At 38.9% G+C, this 22208-nt stretch overlaps 1 protein-coding gene across 2 annotated transcripts; it reads left to right on the plus strand.

The window, feature by feature from the left end:
* Positions 1-3834: 3834 nt before the first annotated feature.
* Positions 3835-20012, plus strand: GDAP1 (ganglioside induced differentiation associated protein 1). 2 transcript variants are annotated; one of them, XM_060035180.1, is made up of 6 exons: positions 3835-3986; positions 4665-4857; positions 13595-13768; positions 15724-15818; positions 18063-18177; positions 19152-20012. In XM_060035180.1, the coding sequence occupies exons 1-6, from the start codon at positions 3870-3872 to the stop codon at positions 19532-19534; spliced, it is 1077 nt and encodes a 358-aa protein (XP_059891163.1). In that variant the 5' UTR covers positions 3835-3869; the 3' UTR covers positions 19535-20012. The 2 variants fall into 2 exon arrangements, with proteins under 2 accessions (XP_059891163.1, XP_059891164.1); XM_060035181.1 differs by lacking the exons at positions 15724-15818; positions 18063-18177.
* Positions 20013-22208: the final 2196 nt, after the last annotated feature.

Consider the following 22208-nt stretch of genomic DNA (forward strand, 5'->3'; position numbering starts at 1 on the left):
TGAGTATTTGCTAGCTTTATTTTAAAGATAACTTCTTAAATGCAATTTAATTTTATTTAATTTTTAATAATGGCTGTGTTGCAAAATTTCTGCAAATTTAACCATCAGCACTCTCGAGGCAGTATGAGCCAGTGGCAGCAGTGGGTAGATTAGTAATTGCTCTAGTACGGTACCAGTTAGGGTTACGATCACCACCTCTTCTGGGAAGCCTATCTATGTTAGGTGCCTTTCTCTATAATCCCGTCATAATCTCTTACATATCAAAGCAATTACCACACTGTGTTGAAATCTCATTTTTCTACCTCCACACTTGAGTTCCCAGTGACTGTGACTTTTAACTCCCTATGTTCTTCAGCTAGGAGTGTTCCTGGGACAGGTAGAGCTCAACAAAAGCATACTGAAGAAATAAATTGACATGGCTCTGGTTCCGGTTGTCCCGGAGCCTGCAATCTAATGTGACTGATGTACAAAGACACATCACTACAGAATACACACAAAATTTAGTAGAAGCTCTGAATAAACATGTGAATGGATAATAAGGCTTTTATATCACATAAGAGTGGCTTTTATGAGGGTGGAAAATAACAGAGATTGCGGATCAATCGAAGTAGGTGTAGCAGTTCTATTTTTATCCCTATTGTGATTTCAAAACAAAACACCAACGTGTTTCCTTATCTCATCTATTTAATAACATTCTAATGTTCAAATATTTAAGAAGTAAAAGTGGCACATATTCATTATAGAAAAATTACAGAATATAGAAGCATAAAGAAATAAAGGCCACCTATATTTTACAAGGTTGATGTATTAGGGAGGATAGGTTAAGATAATAGCACCCGAAAAGCACCAAATAACAGTGGCTTAAACAAGATGCTTTATCTCTTTTTCAGGTAGAAGTTTGCAGGTTTGCAGACTGAGGTTCATGTGGTGGTTCTGCTTCCCAACGTCCCAAGGACAGCTCAGGGCTCGCCATCCCTGGGGTGTGGCCCCATTCGTCAAAATGCAAGTCAGCATCCAGCCTCCTGGTAGCAGGATGGAGGATGGGATGAAGAAGAGGCACAAGGCCAACTGCCTCCTCCTTCAGGAAGATTCCCAGAATTTGCCCTTTGGCATGTCCATTACATCCCATTTGTTAGAAAATAGTCACATGCCACATTTATCTACAACGGAGCCTGGGAAATGCAGTTTTTCTTCTCAGCAGCCATGTGCTTGGCTAGAATTTCTATCACCACTGAAGAAGGGGAAAATAGATATTTAGGACCAGAACTTGCTGCAGTTATTTCCTTGGTTAAATTGCAAAGAGAGGAGTTAATAGAAGTTGTGCCCACTTTCAAGGTTATTGATGCATATTGATAATTTTCCTTTCAGAAGCTCTGTATGCATTTGTACTTCCAAGGACATATATGAATACTTAATGTTAAACACCAATTCAGTAATCAGTCAATTCATTGATTCCTCTATGGCTTGGCTGCTGGGAATATGTGATGGAGAAAGTGCTCAGTGTTTGATAGACCCGGGCTTTATTGTCAGGACTCTTTCAGCTGCAAGTGACAGAGGACCTAACAAGAATATTGGATTTATTCAGATATTGAGGTGATCGAGCACATTAAGGAAAGGGAATGGATAGTATACATTGGAATCTGAAGTTAGAGAATTAAAAATGAAGTTCTCGGGGGCTTCCCTGGTGGCGCAGTGGTTGAGAGTCCGCCTGCCGATGCAGGGGACGCGGGTTCGTGCCCCGGTCCGGGAAGATGCCACATGCCACGGAGCGGCTGGGCCCGTGAGCCATGGCCGCTGAGCCTGCGCGTCTGGAGCCTGTGCTCCGCAAAGGGAGAGGTCACAACAGTGAGAGGCCCGCGTACCACACACACACACACACACACACACACACACACACACACAAAAATGAAGTTCTTGTGAAGAGGAATGGGAGAGGAGGATTATACAGTAGTTGTAAACATTCTGAGGCCTAAAGAGAGAGCAGCAAGTGTGATATGATGCCCTGTTAAAGTCACGGAGGGGCTTTTCCACATATACTTTCATCAACTGCTGTTTTTCAGGCAATGTGCTAAGTGCTTTATACACAGTCCCTCACCGAATGCCCATGTCAATCATATATTTTTATATGCCTATATGTTGCACATGATGAAGTGAAGGCTCAGGAGAGGTCAGGTTAAGGGTGGAGCTAGAATTTAAACCCCACTCTGATTGATGTCACAATTTTGCTTTTTCCTCTTCTATTCGGAAGGGTGAACTGATAGAAAACAAATTTGGTAAGGATCACTTCTGCTGTAGCATTTGAATTAACTTAAGGGTATAAAGAGACACTATAAGAATCTTTAAAAATTATATAAGAATTAGAGAGAGCAACAAATAAAGTGTTGTAAAAGGCAGGAAGGACCTCATGAGAATTTTGTCTCTTCTAGGGGGCCTTTTTTGACCTGAGTTGGATGCCTACCTCTCTTTTCTCTTAGTACCTGTGTTTACTCTAAGACTGAGAGTTCTCATCTCCACTGTGGTTGTCTGTTTATTTTGTTGTCTCTGCCACCAGACATATCTTGGGTGCCAGGTATCAGGTCTTATACAACTTTGTATTACCAGGGCCCAGTACAATGCTTGGAACACAGTAGGTACTCAATAAACATTTGCTGGATGAATTATACAAGCATTCATTTCATGGTCATATTAATACATATTTACTGAAAGAGAAATTTTGCTAATTTACTATTACGTTAAATTTTGAGAGGTGAATAGTAACAACTAGATTAGCATAAAATTATGATTTTGGCCATGATTATAAAGAGAACGTTTATAAGGCAACTGAACTTGTACATAATATGGAGTGTCTACAACATGCTAGGCTGTTTTGAGTGCTTAACATTGCATTTAGTTATTTATTTCTCACAAAAACCTTATGGGGGGAAATAGAATTATCTCTACTTCAAAAATTGTGAAAATTGAAAAACTAGGAAATGAACCCAAGTCGTTCTGCTCTAAAAATTCTGTGTTTAATTAGCAGATGCAAACTATTATATATAGAATGGATAAACAGCAAGGTCCTACTGTATAGCACAGGGAACTATATTCAGTATCCTGTAATAAACCATAATGGAAAAGAATATGAAAAAGAATACATATATATATGTGTATATATGTATATATACACATATATATATGTATAACTGAATCACTTTGCTGTACACCTGAAACTAACACAACATTGTAAATCAACTATACTTGTTTAAATATTTATAAGTATTTTATTATATTGCAATAAGTTTAAAAAAATTTTTAAATGGGCAAAATATTTTCTGTGTTTAACTAGGCTATTTTAATTCGCCATTGTTTATGAGATTTATTATTATTTTTATTGTTGTTATTACATGACCGCATAATAGCATCTTCTAATGAGAACTCATAAATCTTTATCCTGTTGTTTTGTCTGTAAACCGGGAACTTCCCTTCCACCAAAGGCACAGACTCTTCAAGAGGACCCCTAAGTATCTTGGGAAATTGATGCTTTTATGCCTGAGCAACCTCTACTCCATCTACAAAACCGATGAATAATTTGCAATCAACATTTTCCATTACTCATCTTAAATAATCAGGGACTCATATTTGAGATCGTTTTCCCTAAAAAACGTCCAATTGCACCTCCCAGGTGACTTCTGTGCGCAGACTCTCCCCCGCAGCTTTCTCGCCCACGAAACTACACTTCCCAGCGGTCTGTTCGTTCATCTGCGCGAACTCTTCTTTCCCGGAGCATCGGGTGGCATCCTGGCAAAGCTAAGGGCGATTTGCAGGGCGCTGTGGCTGGGAGAAGTAAAGGGCGGACAGGCGAGGCCCTCCCGCGCTCGCGCGTCCCCGAAATGGCCCGGAGGCAGGACGAGCAGAGAGGGGGAGCGCCCTTGATGGCGGAAGGCAAGTCGGACGCGGAGGTTAAGCTCATTCTGTACCACTGGACGCATTCTTTCAGCTCTCAAAAGGTAAAGGCCTCCGCCGGGCGGGCGGTGCGGATCGGGTTTCAGCACCGGGACAGCTCCCTCTGGGTGTTGCCCGGGTAGGCCGGCCCACTTAGAAACAGGCCTCCGACGCCCTAACCCCGGCGGGCGCTCCCTGAGGGGCGGGGGTGCGCCTTGTAGGGGAGCAGGGAGCATCAGTCTGAGGTGCAATGCACTACCAGTCGTGAAATGCAACAAAAAAGCATCGCTTTCGGTATTTGGGCGGGAGGCCTTGTCTCCGGGGCCGTGGAGAGCGAGGCAGAGGGAAGCGCCTTCCTGCAACCACATCGTCTAGGGTTCCTTCTTTTACTCTTGGTCGCATTCACTCTCTTCAACAGGCCTAGCCTATCTGTTTCAGGTCCTTATTACGGGAAGGACACATCGTAAGGTTTAGGACACCGAGAAAGTAGTAGTGATGAAGAGGGTGACTGTGGACTGAATATAGCCAGAATCCTTTTCATTACTTAATTATCTTTTCTCACTTATAAGAGGAAGACGCTAGAATATATCTCACTTGTTAATTCCAGGAACAGGAATAGTTGAAAAGAATCTTGAAAATATTAATAACTCAGGGAAGCACAAAAGAACTGCTTGATGGTATCCAGGGATGTCATTTAATTAAAAGCCTCCACGCGTTGTGGTAACCAGTGTGAACTCTTCCAGGTGCGCTTGGTAATTGCTGAAAAGGCATTGAAGTGCGAGGAACATGATGTAAGTCTGCCCCTGAGTGAGCACAATGAGCCCTGGTTTATGCGTTTGAACTCAACTGGAGAAGTGCCCGTCCTTATCCACGGGGAAAACATTATTTGTGAGGCCACTCAGATCATTGATTATCTTGAACAGACTTTCCTGGATGGTAATGTTAAGGCTATTTGTGATTTCTTGGATTTACTTTCAACACAAATATATGTCTTTCTTCCTTCCCTCCCTTCCTTTCCCCCTTCCTTCCTTCCCTCCTTCCTATTTCCTCCCTTCCTCCCCTCTTTTTGGTTTCATGATGGTGGTTTAGTGCCAACAACCTTTTCCATTTCCATAAGCACACAAATATAAAATGGGTCAATAAAATAAATTTTGTATAAGCCATTGTAACTCCATGGAAAAGATTTCACGTAAACTACCAATTTTAATGTCGGAACTTTCCTTTTAAATTCACTTGCAAAAAACCCTGCAGGTGTATGGTTTGTGGTGGTGATTTATTAGCCTTGAAGTCAAATTCATAATATTGATTTTAAATGAACAGTATGAAAATCAGTTTCATTTAGTCTACTAAATGGTTCTACCTTAAAAATAATAAGAGGGAAAAAGAGGAATAAATCTTAGGCAAGGGAGATTAGAATGTTGGTATACTTGGAGATCTTTGCTCTTGTTACATCTGTATGGTTTGAATTTTTATATCTTTTGTGAGGAATTATAGGGCTCAAATTTGTACAGTGATTTTAAGTACTAATCATTTATTGACAGCCTGTTTTGTGTCAGACATTTTATAATTTCTGTTCTAGTCAGTCTTCAAAAAAAAGCAACCTGAGATAGGCATGGTAGACTAATTATTCCCCTTTTGTACATGAGGAAGGAGAAACAGAGTGGTTGCCTAAGGTAACATAGCTATTATGGCAGATTAGGGCTGGAACGCAGGCCTTTCAAATCCAAACCTTCCTATTACATGGACCATCTCTCATAGTCATTGCCACTTACATATTGTCTTGCTTCTTCCTAATAACAAGCCTTTGAGGTAAACTGTAGCTTCAATATTTGCCCAGGATTACACAGCTGATCACCGACAGAACTGAGAGCAGAACAGAGGGCTCTTAGCTATCAGCTAAGTACTCTTCTGAAAAAGAAGTTGCACGACGAGATCCAGTTACTCTTCATCTGCCACCAGTTATGTTGATGTTAATTGGGCAAGATAAAACCAGAATATAACCCCAAATTATTGGAAGCTGAGAAAGGAAATTATAAGGCCCCAAGAAGTCTGAGGTACTTAGAAGAAAGATAGGTTTAGGACCTAAATGGGGGCTGGGGGGAGTTTACCCCAGGGAATTAGATTAGCAGTGGGCTTCCCTTATTCTTAACCCAAGTGTTTAGTTCCCTAAGATTTTGATTGGAGGTGGCCACTGATCTAAACTGCTTTTCCATCCATCATTACTTGCTATTCCTTATAAGTCTAAATGCTGGGGACTGAACAGGAAATGGGGGCTAATTGATTTAAGACAATTTTTCTCAATCTTGAGCTTTTTGGAAATGGACAAGTCTGTTGAATAATAATTTGTATTTCTTGGGAGAAGTGATTATAATAATGTGAATAAGACAAAATAATTGCATAAGAATTCTACTTCAAATCATCAAAAACTTTCAAAGGATATAGCAAATGAAAATGTTTAAATCTTTTGTTAGCATCCCTTGAACTACTACCATTCTCCTCCTCTTTGTGACATTATCTCTCCTGTTAGATATTCAGTAATATACAGTATTACTTTACAGTATAGTAATGTTAATGATTATTAGGCTTCATCAAATTTTTTTTAGGCTTTTTCTTTTTCTTTGACTATATAATAGCAAAACTGAAATGCATTCGGAGTCCTACTCAAGGTGAATACTGACCTTTTCTTACTACTATTTATTGAATCAGAGGAGAAGGTACTGTGGGCTAAACATTAAGAGGAAAATATGGAAACTAAGGACTTTAATTCTGGTTGTACCAATAGAATAAGTAGACAATCGAGAATTCTAGCTCTTAATCTGAAGCTATCGCAAACTGGTTGCATATCCTTGGTGACTTGACGTTTCTGTTTGTCCTCTTGGATTAGGTGATATAATTTTATCAGTTGCAGAGATAAAGCAAGTCCAATCAACTCTTATTTCACTCTTTGCCATTTCCCAAGGAGAATAGTCATTCAACTGGAAAGAGTAAAGGAAGATTAAGATTAAGGGAACTAAAACCCATGGTAGCTATGAAGACAGTAAGAAAACAGTTATATAAATGCAGGCGTCTAGTCTCCAGATGAAGTTTGTGTCAAAGTGTTAAAATAAAAAACAAACATGTAAGCATTATCACAATGATCATTTAGATAATTTGTATTTATCATTAAGAACTCATGGAGATTAGGAAAAGGGCCAGACAAGAGAGAGACAAATGTTATCCCAATTGTTAACCAGAGGGGAGGCTGAATTCTAATCCCTGCTACTTAACACGTATTCCATGGGCCAGCAGCACTGGTATCACCTTGGAGCTTGTTAGAAATGCAGAATTCTAGACTCTACTGCAAGTCTCTTGAATCAGAATCTGCATTTTAACAAGATTCCCAGGTGATTCATATATACATAAAAGTTTGAGAAGCACTACTACAAATTACTGTGCATTAAATAATTGCTTAAGCTTTAAGCAGCGCTATAAATTACTGTCTTCAAGTGTGGCAGAGTTCTAGAATGTGTTGTCAAAAAATTGTAAAGTATATATTTTTTGAGTACCTCGATGAAAAGGAAACAGCTTAAGTTTTACATTACTGGAGAATGTCTTTAACACTTTAAAAAGTGAATCTATTAGGTGCTGGGCATAGTTCTACATACAGTGTATCTTGATTTAAGCAGAGCATTTGAGGTTAAGTCATATGATACCCCTGTGGAAAGAAGGAGCATATATGGCTAGATGAAAGTAATGCACATTTTCCGATGAATAAACCACCATAATGAAGAATATTCATTTATGAATTTCTTATACCGTGTTGCTTGTTTAGCTATATTCTCTCATTTCACTTATCCTATGATAATTTTATCACACTTTAATTATTTCAATTACTTGTAGACCACTGTAAGCACCGCGAGGTCAGAGACAGTGCCTGTTTCATTAACAGCTGTATTCCCAGTGCCTGGTATGGTGACTGTTCTTTAATGGGAGCTAATAAATACTTTTGAATGATTAAAATGAATGAGTTATTGAAAACAGATGTCAGCCTGGACAGGGATCCCTACTGGTGTTCTTTTAGGCTTCTATTCTCTGACTGAGTCTAACAATTCTATAAATGATTTGAATAAAGACATCAAAGAAACACTATTATACTTGCAGATGTGTGAGCTGTGATAGTTAAAATGATGACTAGCTTATGAAATGCTTCTCATGGACAATAAAGTGGAACAATAACTAAGATAAAGTTTAACAAGGCTAAAAGTAGTATATGAATTTTGTTTTAAAAAATCAGCTGCATTAATGACGGACGAGAGACCTGGCCTGCTAATAAGTTACCAACAAAAGCCAACAATGAAATAAAAGACTAGTGTGATTTCAAGTTGTTTCAAAAGTATAGATTCTGTCTAGAACATGGCAAATTGTGACCTGCTATATTTGAACTGGTTGGAACATGCAGCATGTTGACCAATTATGGATGGAACTTTGAGGAAAGGTGACAAATTAGAATGATAATGAGTGAATGGATTTCATGAGGTGTATAGTTGCCCATGGTTATATAAGAGACTTTAATTAAGTGTATCCATTCATCTAAAGAACAGAGTGTAGTCAACTGGCATCTCCTTTGCTCTTATTTGCTATCCTTTATTAGTCTATCAACTGGGGATTGTACTAAAAATGATGGCTTGCTGACCTGTACACCTTTCTCAACCTTTCTGTATAATCAGTATTTACTTATTTACATCCTTTTGGTATATCATAATCTCTTTTAGTGAACTGTAACTTGGCCACCAAATAATAAAAAAAAGTGAGCATGTAATCTCCGAATTATCTGGAAAATTAAAAATGTAAATTGCTAGGAATCTGGCATCCCAATTAAATTCAGATTTTTAGAAGTAAAAAAAAAAAAAGAGAGAGCATGAAATAACTACAAAATACTAGAATATATACTGTTTATTACTGCCAATCAGTGGTAACCTGGAATCAAGGATGTCATATGGTGAATATTGAATTTTGGTAATTTAATATGTTTTATAACAGTTCTCTGAAGACTATGCCCCATGTCTTATGTCTAGATATATCATTTTAAGTATTCTTAGGAAAAGAATTTGGTTTGGAAATAATCCAAGTATTCTGGTATATATTAAAGTATCACATACTACGTCTGATTAGGAAATATAAATTTATTTTATAAATATAGTTTTATCAATATATATTGAAAATCAACTCAGATTTTAAAGATAATATTCATTCTGAAATTACTGTTATATTAAAAATATAGTTATTTATGTAAGGAATTTTCAATTATTGTTAAGGTCATAGAATAAATAATTTTATATCTGTTACTAAAAGGGTCTCATATATAGTTGAGTAACATTATACACTTTTCCGCACATCTACTGAAATTGCAGGTTAGCACAAAGGATTGTAACTGAGTGCAGAGAAAATATGGTATATGGTAAGGAAAAGAAAATGAGTCTTTAAAACTCATGATTATGCCAATAAACGTGGTTTTAAAAAGTAATTAAAAAAAACTTTCTCTGATTTGTTCAATTTTAGTGAACAGGATGGGGTGTTAAAATTACAGAGGTCCTGGTTCTATATTATGTGTATACAATAATTGGAACAAACTATCTGATCAAGGAATTTTGCCCCCCAATTATGAATGTTCCTATAAAAGTTTTAAATATACTACCAATTAAAAAGTAGTTAAACATTTAAGGTATAAAATGTATTGACTATCTTGCTACAAATTTGGCTGTGTCTCAGAAAATTCTGGATGTGTGTAATGAACTTGTGTAATTTGACATCGTGTTTTTTCTCATCTGTGTTTAGATTTGATCTTCCTAGCTCTGAAGTTATGGCAGCCTTGAATTGTAGTCAGTTTGTAACCATATCTTTTGCTTCAGGTCATAATTTAATTGTTTACCATTATTATCTTTTTAATAGCCTGGTGTATGACTAGTTGAAGGGTACAATTTTGTTCAGCTACATGCTGCATATTATCTTACGTACCAATGTCATCACTAAGTGATCTAAGTAAAATAAAAAATCAGCAAAGGGATAGAGATAGAAATGAAGTCTAATCTATTCTCATTGAAGGAAGACCTGACAATTATTCAAATAGACCTAGGGGGTATCTTTCTAGAAAACAGTCATAATAATGCCTCCTTTATCTGCCATCACTGGGGAGTGTAGGAAATCAAAGCAGCCAATTTAGGAAAATAATTAAAATGTATGCCTTTAAGCCCCTAGATTCTTTTTAGTTTTTGCTCTTGGGGAAACTGAATGTAATTTTTTTAATGGCTCAGGGCCATTGTTATTCTACCCAACAGTACAGGGACTTGAGAATATATGGAGCTGTTGGTCCCCATTAAATGGTTACAGAATGCTTTTATTGTTTCTTTCTGATTTAGAATTTTGTTCTTTTATTTTCTCTCTTTGTTGTTTATCACATCTTTCTGCTTTATGTCCATCTGCCTGTTTCTAATTTGCTGCCTAAATTTAGGTGCAGTACAAGACCTACCTTTGTCCCTACTCAGTTCTACAACGTCAGGTCTTATGCCAATGTACTTATTTATTCTTCCAGCTTAGTCACTGATCCTGGCTTCCACTACTGCAACCTTCCACCCCAATGAAGAGTTCCCAGAATTATTCTTATTGCCTGTTTCTCAAACCCTGTAACCCTTCTATTGCTTTCTCACTCCTGATTGAGGTAGAATACCAAGAAAAGATTTTCTCTTTTTAGTATCGTAACAAAAATGCTTTATGGAAGGACTGGAAAATAAATGAGAATGAGAGGGAAGATTTTCTGTGTAATTCAAAGGAAATTCCCCGTTGTCTTTTGAAAAACTCTCTTTCCAGAGGCACTGGACACTTTTGTGTGCTGGTGGCACATTGGATGTGTGATACTGGACAGGGTGTCCTTGAAGAGAGAAAGTGAGCTTGGAAAAGAACATGGGTTCAGTGGGTATCTGATGCTCTGCCTGACAAAGTGTTTTAGGAGATAGTTATATAGTAATGGAGCACTGAGTAGAAGATTACTTTCGTGCATTCAAATCTTTGGATTCAGACTTGGCCAGATGGACCTTCGCCAGAAAGCAATTGGATGTTGTTTTTCCTGCTTTTATTCTCTTTCCCAGGAAGGAAGTCGTATGCTCTTCTGAAGACAAACCCCCGGCCTGGCACAAGAAAGCAGCCAGAGCCAGTAGCTATAGATTTACCCACTTGAGAGGCATTTTAAAATGTCGTATCATTTATGGTTATTAACCTGTGGTTCTTGGACCCCCCAGAACAGTGGTTCTTAAACATTTTGGTTTCAAGGCCCCTTTGTCTTAAAAGTTAAGAAAGACATTTGAGAGATTTTGTTTATGTGTTCTATCAATATCTATCAAACTAAAAATTAAAATTGAGAATAGTTTAAAATACAAGAATATACAACCCCACATTCCATTAATGCCAGAGTGATGGAGTTATCACATGTTGTATAGGCTCTGGAAAATACCGTCATACACTCAAGAGAGAATAAGAGTGAAAAAGCAATTAACATCTTAGTATTACTATAAAAATAGCTTTGACTTGTAGACCCCCTGAGAGTGTCTTCAGGAAGCCCAGGGGTTTTTAGACCATACTTTGAGAACTTTTACCGCTAGTGGTCTGTGAATAGAATTCAGGACATTTGATATCTTAGACGGGAAAAAATTACATCTTTATTTTTCACTAATTTCGAACAGAAATTTATCATTTGCTTTCATTTCCAATGTAGGCATAATCCAAAGCAATATCAGGAGTGCCTGTGACTTTGTTCGTATGTTCATGTGACTGTGAGGTGTTCGTGGCATATCAAGTTATTGTAGATATCTTAAAATATCACTTATGCCCATCACTACTTTGAAATTATGGTAGTTATTAGAACTGCTGCTAGCTTTTGTTAGTGTATTAATAAAAAGACACCCATATTAGTATCTTATAATTTAAAATTACTTTGATAGTTTAATATAATCAATTTCCTTTGCAATCCTATGTCTTGTATTTTATGCATTTAAGAACATTATTTTGAGAAGAGGTCAGTGGCACACAAAAGGTTGAGAACCCTTTAGAATTTCAAGGACCTTAGAAGCCCTCCAGTCTGTTATCCTCATGGGAATGTTTACCATGCATTGGTTGGGCAGCAAGGAAGTGTGCTCTAGTTGGGCAAGTTCACGGTTGACGAGCAGAATGTAGCTGACCCTTCATTCTTGGTCATTCTAATGCAGACTTCAGAATTGGACTCTCAGCAGGGAATTAGACATTTGCCCACTGGTTTGAGGAGTAATCCATGTTCTTTTTTCTTAGAGAGTCAGAAATAGCCTGTTGGCTTAAAATCTTGTACTACTTGGTCTGGCGTTATGAGATCTTGCCCAAAATCTTACTCTCCAACCAACTCTGAATTGTCAGTGCTTATGAATGAGTGTGCAATGCTCAAAAGGATTCCAAATTAAATAAATAACTCAAACTAAACGAATAAGTGAATAAGCAAAAAATAAATGAATAGAGTTGAGGTCATTCTTTTCTTAGATTAATAAGCTTGTTGGCATTTTTTTTTTAGGGGAAGTTTGAGAGTCAGAAGTGGGAATAGATTCTGTAGGGACTTAGCCCTGACCTTTGGATCACATGGTTCATTTTTATTCTTCTTGAATAGTCTCTGAGAAGTAAACCCTTTGAAGATGTTACAATGATGTAATAAAACAGAGCACTGCATTAGGAGTTAACGACTTTGGTTCTTGGTCTGCCTCTAATTAGCTGTGGGATCTTGGGAGAATGTCTCAGCCTATATATCTCAGTGTCCTCATTAATTGCTACAGAGCTTCTGCAGCTCAAATATTCTATAATAACTAGCAATTTGGGAATATATTAATTCATTAATTGAAATTTATTCAACACCTACTATGAGCCAAACATTATATTGGGCACTGGGATTCAACAAAGAACAATACATGGTCCCTGCCCTTAAGGAGTCTATAGTTTAGAGTTTAACCAGCAAATGAAGATTTATGTAGAGCCCACTTTCCAGAGATAAAATATGAGAAATTGCTGGTGAATTCCACGAAGATTGTCAATTCCCATTCACATAGCGTCAATGGGATCACTCTTGGTATTAACTGGAACCTGGGAAGGTGTGGTCCCTGATCATCTTTCCATAATGAGCCTTCATTCACTTAACCAACATTTACCAAGGGCCTAAAATGTATGAGACACTATGCTACACTCCGGATCATACGTTCCTTGCCCTGAAGGGGTTTATGGGGCAAAAAGATACAAACAACTAATTAAGGTGATAAGGGCTATAATGGAGTATGTACAGAGTATTTTGCATGTACAGAGGAAGGCACACTTGACTTAGTCAGATGTTGGTAGTTGTGGAAGTTTGGCGAAATTTCGGCAGGGGAGTTGGCATAAAAAACTAGACCTGGAGAGTAGTGATTTGCAAGGTGGAGAAGTGTGATCGTGGTTTGGGAATCTGGTCTGGTACCTCAGTCCAATTCAAATTTTGAATGTCTGGGCTGGAGAGATATCATCCTTTAAATCCCTTCATATAATACTGAAAATGTTAATGTGGAGGGGCTGGAGTTTTTTGTTTCTTGCTTTTGGATGTAACATCTTGTTTGTAACTTTTCCTTCAATGTTTGTGTATGTGTTTGTGTGTGTATTTTAGAAAAAACACCCAGGTTAATGCCTGATAAAGGAAGCATGTATTACCCACGGGTACAACATTATCGAGAACTGCTTGACTCCCTGCCCATGGATGCCTATACACACGGCTGCATTTTACATCCTGAGCTAACTGTGGACTCCATGATCCCAGCTTATGCAACAACAAGGATTCGCAGTATGTAAAGATCTTAAAGACCTGGAATTCTGTCTCAAGTTTCTTTTAATTCATTTCTGAGACCTAGCACACCTCAGGAAGACTTGGGGGCAGGGTTGTTGAGTTTGCTTCATGGACGTGCATGTTATATATCGATCCACGCACCAGTCAGATGAATCTGTGCTTCAGCTGTTCAGCTGGACATTTATTGTCTACAGGACCTGATTTTCCAGCTCTTGGCCTTGAGGGCCAAGCTTAAATAAAACTCAGAAGAGTGGCCTGTGGAAAAGTAGAGAACATAACATGTTCTCATGGACAAATGGACTAGGAAATAAGGAAAGCTGGGATCTGCTGGGAGTTATGGGTGACTGAGTTCACATTTCTGGTTCTTAATTTTTGTTTCATTATGTGAAGAGCTGGGCTACAGGCTGTGTAGCCATTACTCTTCCTCTGAGTTTAGTGATCGGAGATTCACTGAGGTTGAGCTGTGACCTCCAGCTCTCTCCTTCCTCCTGCCCTGAGGATAGGGAAGGGTCAGTGCCTGGGATACAAAGATACAAACAACTAATTAAGGTGAGGAGGTGTGCTCCATGGCCCAGGGGATTGGAAAGGGAAGGGGCTGTGATCAAACTGGGGGTTTTGACCAGGAACACTCACACCCAGAGCTTCAATTCCAGAAAGCGCGTTCTTTCTGTTGCATCATACCTCGCCTTTACAGTTCTCTTACTGAGCTACTTTACTTTCTTTTCCACCCCCTCCTCCTTACTCCTCTCCTCTTACCTTCCCTGCCCTGCTCTCCCTCCCTGCATTTTTCTCCTCCCTCTTCCAACTTCTCACCTTCCTCTTGTTCCTCCTCCTTCTCCTCAGAAATACTCATTATATGATTTGAAACAAGTATTCTGACTATATTTCCCTAGAGTAAATATTTCTCTAAATAAGGCTTTTCCCTTCCCTTTCCATAGAAATTTATTACAGAAAACTTGGAAGGTATTGAAAGGTAGAACTACCCTGCTCAAGCACTTATGATGTGCTGGGCTTTGCATTCAATGCCTTTCCACGGTGCCTCCCGTTTCATTCTCAGCCTGTGCGGCAGATACTCTGAGAGCTCCATTTTATTTTATTATTTATTTATTTACCCAGATTCTATTTTTATTTCCTGGGAATTGTTAATGGGCTTTGCCATGACAAGGTTCTACCGGTCTTTCACTTTAGCAGCTCCCACCTACTGAGATAAGCGGCAGGGTCCTTTGATGCAGAGGGACAATGTAGAGGTAGAAACCCCCTTTTAAGAGGATAATGAAAGGATCAAGATGGGTGTTTAGTTTTCTTCTTTTCCTGATTCATTCTTCTTAGTAATATAATAGCTGAAAGGTCACCCTTATAGTTCAGGAAAGTCAGAATGTTACAAGTGAGAGAGGATATTAAGAAAAAGAGTAGAGAGTCACTAGGAAGAATAGAACAACTGGTTGCTCCAGTGTGTGTGTGTTTGTGTGTGTGTGTGTGTGTGTGTGTGTGTGTGTGTGTGTGTGTGTGAGAGAGAGAGAGAAACAACGTGTGAGCATAGGGGGTCTCATGCATTGCACTTTTTTTTTTTTAACAGAGTGCAGTATTTATTTATGTAGACTTTGTCTGTAGTGTTTTTTTTTTTTAACAGCTTTATTGGAGTATAATTGCTTTACAATGGTGTGTTAGTTTCCGCTATATAACAAAGTGAATCAGCTATACATATACATATATCCCCATATCTCCTCCTTGCGTCTCCCTCCCACCCTTCCTATCCTACCCCTCTAGGTGGTCACAAAGCACCGGATAGCTCCATTTTAAAAGTGAGGAAACTGAGGCACACAGAGTCTGAGTCAGAGGAAGAGCATGACCCCAGGGCTTATGCTCTTACCATTGAGTTTCCCTGCTTTTCTTTGTTTCTTTTATGGAAGGGAGGAAATAATTTTCTGTTTCAAAAATGATTTTGTTATCAGGCCAAATTGGTAACACAGAGTCTGAACTGAAAAAACTTGCCGAAGAAAACCCAGATTTACAAGAGGCGTACATTGCAAAACAGAAGCGACTTCAGGTAAGTAAACCGGGCTGTCCTCAACTGACATCCGCCGTTCGTATTAAATGTTCTACTTTTTGTACAGTATCACTATATTTTAGAACATATTCTATGAACTGTCGCAAGTCACCAGAACACATGTTACCTTTGGCTTAGGCTCTGCTTTTAGAAAGAATTTTCCTTTATTAGATTTGATATTCAGACCTAACGACAATTGCTTAAAAAGCAGTCATTGCTCATGCTGGTTGCCAAGGAAACTTATAAAATGTAAAAGCAAGTTAATAAAATATTGTAGGAATCTGTCATTTCAGGTATTTTTCCACTTTGAGGCAGATAGACCTCTATCTATGACTTTTTTATACCAATAAAGTTACAGGCGAGTTTATTTATTTTTTTAATATATATACCCCACATGCCTTTCAGTTTTTTTCCTTTGTACCTTTTGATCCCCTTCACCCATTTCTCCAACCCCTCACCCCACTGCCTCTGGCAACCACCAGTCTGTTCTCTGCATCTATGAGCTTGGTTATTTGTTTGTTTGTTTTTAGATTCCACCAATAAGAGAGATCATATAGGATTTGTCTTTCTCTCCTTGACTTATTTCACTTAGCGTAATGCCCTCAAGGTCCATCCACATTGTTGCAAATGGCAAAATTTCAGTCTTTTAATAGCTGAAAAATATTCCATTCTATATACACCAATCACAATTTTTTAATCCCTTCATCTATTGATGAACACTTAGGTTGTTTCCATGTTTTGGCTATTGTAAATAATATTGCAATGAACGTAGGAGTGCAGATATCTTTTGAGTTAGTGTTTTTGTTTTTCTTTGGCTAAATACCCAGAAGTAGAATTGCTGGATTATATGTTAGTTCTATTTTTAATTTTTTGAGGAACCTCCATACTATTTTCCATGGTGGCTGCACCAATTTACATTCCTACCAGCAGAACACAAGTGTTCCCCATTCTCCACATCCTTGTCAACACTTGTGATTTCTTGACTTTTTGATAATAGCCATTCTAACAGGGGTGAGGTGATATCTTACTGTGGTTTTGATTTGTTTTCCCTGATGATTTACAATGTTGAGCATCTTTTCATGTACCTATTGGCCACTGTATGTCTTCTTTGGAAAAATGTCTATCCAGATCTTCTGCCCATTTTTAAATTGGATTGTTTGTTTGTTTGCTATTGAGTTATATGAGCTCTTTATAGATTTTGAATATTAGCCCAGATATATGATTTTTAAGTATTTGCTCCCACTTAGTAGGTTGCCTTTCCGTTTTGTCGATGGGTTCCTTTACTGTGCAGAAAGAAGCTTTTTAGTTTAATGTAGTCACACGTTTATTTTTGCTTTTGTTGCTTTTGCTTCTGGTGTCAGATTAAAAAAAATCATTGCCAAGACCAAGTCAGTGAGCTTACCGCCTGTGTTTTCTTCTAGGAGTTTTATGGTTTCGGGTCTTACTTTCAAGTCTTAAATCCATTTTGAGTTAATCCATTTTGATGTGTCTGCCTCCTGAGGAACAGGTCTTTGCTTCATCATTTAGAGTCAGCCTTTTTCTTTCTGCTGATTCTTTCCTCCAACAAACTGTGTAAAGCTTCTCCCATGTTGAAAATCTAGCAAACGTCAGCACTCCCAATCCTGCCTCTACTTCCCAGCCTCCTTTATCCTACATGAGCTAAATAAGTGAGCTTCTCAAGAGAAACGCCTGCACACACAACACTCCTTACTCTCTACATGCTCTTTTTTTTTTTTTTTTTTGTGGTACGCGGGCTCACGGGCCCAGCCGCTCCGCGGCATGTGGGATCTTCCCAGACCGGGGCACAAACCCGTGTCCCCTACATCGGCAGGTGGACTCTCAACCACTGCGCCACCAGGGAAGCCCTCTACCTGCTCTTTAACTCACTGCATTCAGATTCCTCTCGCATCTCTGAGCCCTCAGTTATTCATTTGTTGAAGGCTGCCAACGTTCCATTCTGGAGTTGGGCACGAGAGGAGTCTCTTTGTGCCCCTCACATTCTTTGCCCTCTCTGATCATTTGGTTCCACAGGAGTTGCCAGTGAACAGTGGGTCTGACCCCTGGGATATTTTCACAGCCAGGGCATTTTCTGTCAGGTTTGCTTTTGCTTTAACAAAGTTATTCTATTTCTTCTCATTGTCGAGAATAAACAGCCTTCAACTCTGTAAGAGTTTGTATCTGCTCTGCTCTACGCTGATTACTTTTACAGGCATAAATAACCTATAAGTTATTTTTGTTAATTAGTCGAAGCTCCTTGACCACGACAATGTCAAATATTTGAAGAAAATTCTTGATGAATTGGAGAAAGTCTTGGATCAGGTTGAAACTGAGTTGCAAAGAAGAAATGAAGAAACCCCAGGTAGGTTCTCATTTGTGTCCTTTTTCTCTTTTTCTGGACATCAGGAGTATTTATGGGAACGTTCTTAGGTTTCACCAAAAACATTCTGTAATCTGTTTTTAATTGTTAGTACTCGTGGGCAGTTTAAATTATGATAGCAACAATACTAGGTGTCAAATTCAGCAAAACCCAGGTGTCTAATGGTAACTCTGCGTCTATGTGAAATATGACTGGTGAAGAATTTTTCTGCACAATTGAAGTTATGCTTCGTAGATTCCTACCTGGCCTGTTTCACAAATTTTAATTAAAGTAGTTAGTTTGGTTGAATAACCTGAGTACCTGCTTGAACGCTCCCTCTAGTTTTTCCCTTAGGCAGGGAGAAAAACTGCAAATTGAAGTAAAGTATAACATGGAAGCAGCCTGTGCATATGTGCAGGCTGCCTGGTGAGCGTCCACTGGCTGCACCTGTAACCTGGCTTCACGATGAAGCCCAGGTGCAGACATACGGACCATTTGCACTATTCTGATTGACAACAAAGTTAAAGACCATTATACCTGAAACTTGCTTCACAATAGGGACTTTCTAAATAAGTCACTAAAAGCGGCAACTACTGAGTGACACATGGATTTTCCTTAAGTACACCTGTCATTTTCTTAACCCAGAAGGAAATATCTGTTAACTCCTTTGGCTTGGAAGCTCTCCACTCCTCAAAATGATAGACAGGCTTTGAGCTCAAGTGGCTCTAGTGGCACCTACGGACCCAGGTGCCTGACAGATGGCAAACAAGTCTCCCTTAGCTTGGGATACATTTGCATGGACTTTTTTTTTTTTTTAAAGCATAGAATTACTTGCTGAGTATTGTCAAGAAAATGTACCATGGCCTTCATCTTTTGCTACCCTCACCCTTGCCGTCAAGACTAAGACCAAAGATGCCAACCAAAGTCTATTTGTACCGTGCTTGCCCCTTATCCTCCATGTCCCTTTCTCTAATTAGAAGAGGGCCGCCAGCCATGGCTCTGCGGGGAATCCTTCACCTTGGCTGACATCTCGCTTGCTGTTACACTGCATCGACTGAAGTTCCTGGGGTTTGCAAGGAGAAACTGGGGAAATGGAAAGCGACCGAACTTGGAAACCTATTACGAGCGTGTCTTGAAGAGAAAAACATTTAACAAGGTTTTAGGACATGTCAACAATATATTAATCTCTGCGGTGTTGCCAACCGCATTCCGGGTGGCCAAGAAAAGGGCCCCAAAAGTTCTTGGCACCATCCTTGTGGTTGGTTTTCTTGCAGGAATGGGATATTTTGCTTTTATGCTTTTCAGAAAGAGACTTGGCAGCATGATATTAGTGCTCAGACCCAGACCAAATTATTTCTAGGCTTTTGGGGATCTGGTGGCGGCAACTCATCTAGCCATTCAACTAGACCCTTCTCCACTCTTCCAGGCCCAGTGAAGAATGACCCTGGGCAGCTAGTAAAACGCATAATTTCCTTTACTCTTTGGCTCGTTTATGCAGGGAGAGGAGGCAATGAAGATGGTTTTGTGGGCTGGTAACTTTGAGAGGACTTATTTGCAACCCTGAACTAATTCCTCCTTAAAACATGTGCAAAGTCAAGATATGTGAATGCTGACAGGTAGAGAATAGACCTTTCGCTCAAAATGTCAGTTCAAGTTCTGGGTGATTTTGGGGGAGAAGTTTATTATTATGAGAAGACAGTAATAATAACCTATGATTGCCCATAACTCTTCATCTGAGACTATCTGGGTGTGTTGAGTGTTGAATAGTTAGCAGTATTTTCTCCTGGAATTCAGAAATCATCTTTGTTACTCAACACAGGAGTTCAGATAGCAGCAGGGCACAGCAGTGCTTCCTACTCTCACTGTTAGCTTTAGGCAGAAATAAGGGAGGCAAAGGGACAAAGAAGGGGGAAAAGGGAGAATGAAGTCTATATAATGATGACAATAGAATGCAACTTCCAGGTGCCTCCGATGCCACTCATGGCTGCCTGTCCCCTTAGTAAACATTATATTTGACTACTTGTGGCTACAGCCCATGCCTCCTCCTGTAACTGAGGACCTTGGAAAAAGAGGACTGGGGAGTTACTGCAGAGAGTTGGCTGGAGAAAACCCTGGGCTTTACACTTATAGCACCTAATCTGACCTTAGTGTTAATTTTAAATGCACATAAATCACAGTCACTAATTTATTAAAATTAACTGATTACCTACTTGGGCATGAGATGCCTACTGGAACATGTCTGACTAGCATTTACATGAAACTCTGAAATTTCCTCATGGTTCCCCAATTCGAAGGTGCCTGTGAGATATCACTCCTGTGGACTGTTGTGAACAGTCACTGGGAGTCTTTGTCTCTCCAGCCCTTTTGTGCCCACAGGTGGCATTTAGGTGAATGTCCCAGGTAACTGCTAGCATGGCACATGGCTGGGGAGTGGGTATTTCGTTGATCTGGGAGTGTTAAATAGGCTCGTTCTGCATTTAGGGAGGCTGGTGTGTTAATGCAAAAACTGTTGTCTAAACCTTGCATCTATTTATCGTCATCAACAAAGCCTTAAAAGGTTACAGGGAAGGAGAAAATCTAGTCTTGATCCTTGGCAATTAATTTAGGGGAGATGAAATAAGTCGATAGATAGTGATTCCACCTATATTCCTTCATTTCCACCTATATTCACTTCATTCATTCCTTCATGGGCACATTAGGGGGTGCCTCAGTCCATCTGGAAGGGAAAAACCCTGTGTGTCCCATGAACAATAATGGAACTGCAAGATACAGTTTGTGCTCAGGAAGAATCTTTCCTGGTGACAGGAAGGTAGAGTTTCTCTGGAGTTGGCCAGAAAGGTGTGGGGAGCAGTGTTAGGTGTGACAGGAAGCATGTATGGGGAATGGTGAGCTAAGGTTCCAGCGAACAGCAGAAGCTTGCTTGGACTTGCTTGGACTGCCTCAGATGGGCTGTGCAGATGGCCAAAGAATGTACCTACCAACTTTTTCTTTACCAGGAAACAGTCATACCTACTAAACAATGACTTTTTGATGGTAAAATGATTCTATAATTCATGAATCAGTTGTGTTAGAAAATATTGTTGAACTGGATACTCTCTGTTTCCAAAAAATTAACAACATCTCCAGTGTAAACTCAATCCAATAATAATGAACAGAGTGGCAGCTTTTATAATGTCTTGATTTTGAACCTCAGTGCATTGTTGTATAGAGTGTCTGAATTTGTTTCTGGGACATTCCAAACCATGTATTCATAAAAGAGCCACAAAACTGATTATTCAGTAGGTCAGAGTGTTTCAGAGTTCTTTATGTCATCCTTTTATGAACAAGAACTCAGACATGAAGAAATTGAAATTGGATTTTTACAAAAATCTACAAAGGAGGATATTTACCTATATAAGGGTTGTTGATTAAGAATAAAGATTCGAAGTCCAATGCTGGCTTTTCATTAAATTTGTATTATTACTGATCAAGAGAAAATCTACTAAAAGTATTTATGATTTTCAGATACAGTTTCATTGGAAATAGGCTTTTGTCGCTATTAAAGGTGATGCATTTGTGGCAATTTCACTTGTTTCATGGATACCCTTGAGTTTATACTTTTAAGATATTTGTTTAGGGGTAAAATGACCACTAGGTGTCGCTGTTCATCCAGCACTCTGAGATTGGGCTTTCTTTAGGTTCAGCAAGTCTTCTGAAATGTTACAAGTGAAGATAAACATTAATGACCTTAGTTTCTGAAATGAGGGCATCTTCATCAGATCATTCATCTGTAAAAGAGCTTGAGGCATATGTAGTATTGACGTCTAATGCTTGGAAGGGATAACTGTACCACACAATGTCAAGCTAAAGTGCTGAACATACACTATTAGCAAAATAGGCACATTTATGTATTTTCTCTTTCATGATCATTCGTGGACTGGCCAATGTGCTCCTCAATTTCCAAAATTTGTATAAATTAGAAAAATGCCTGAGGTACTAAATTTATGTTGGCTATTTATGTCTAAACACAAATACTATTTTATTGTTATTGCTGT

Source organism: Delphinus delphis, chromosome 17, assembly GCF_949987515.2.
Source record: "Delphinus delphis chromosome 17, mDelDel1.2, whole genome shotgun sequence".
Taxonomy (NCBI): domain Eukaryota; kingdom Metazoa; phylum Chordata; class Mammalia; order Artiodactyla; family Delphinidae; genus Delphinus; species Delphinus delphis.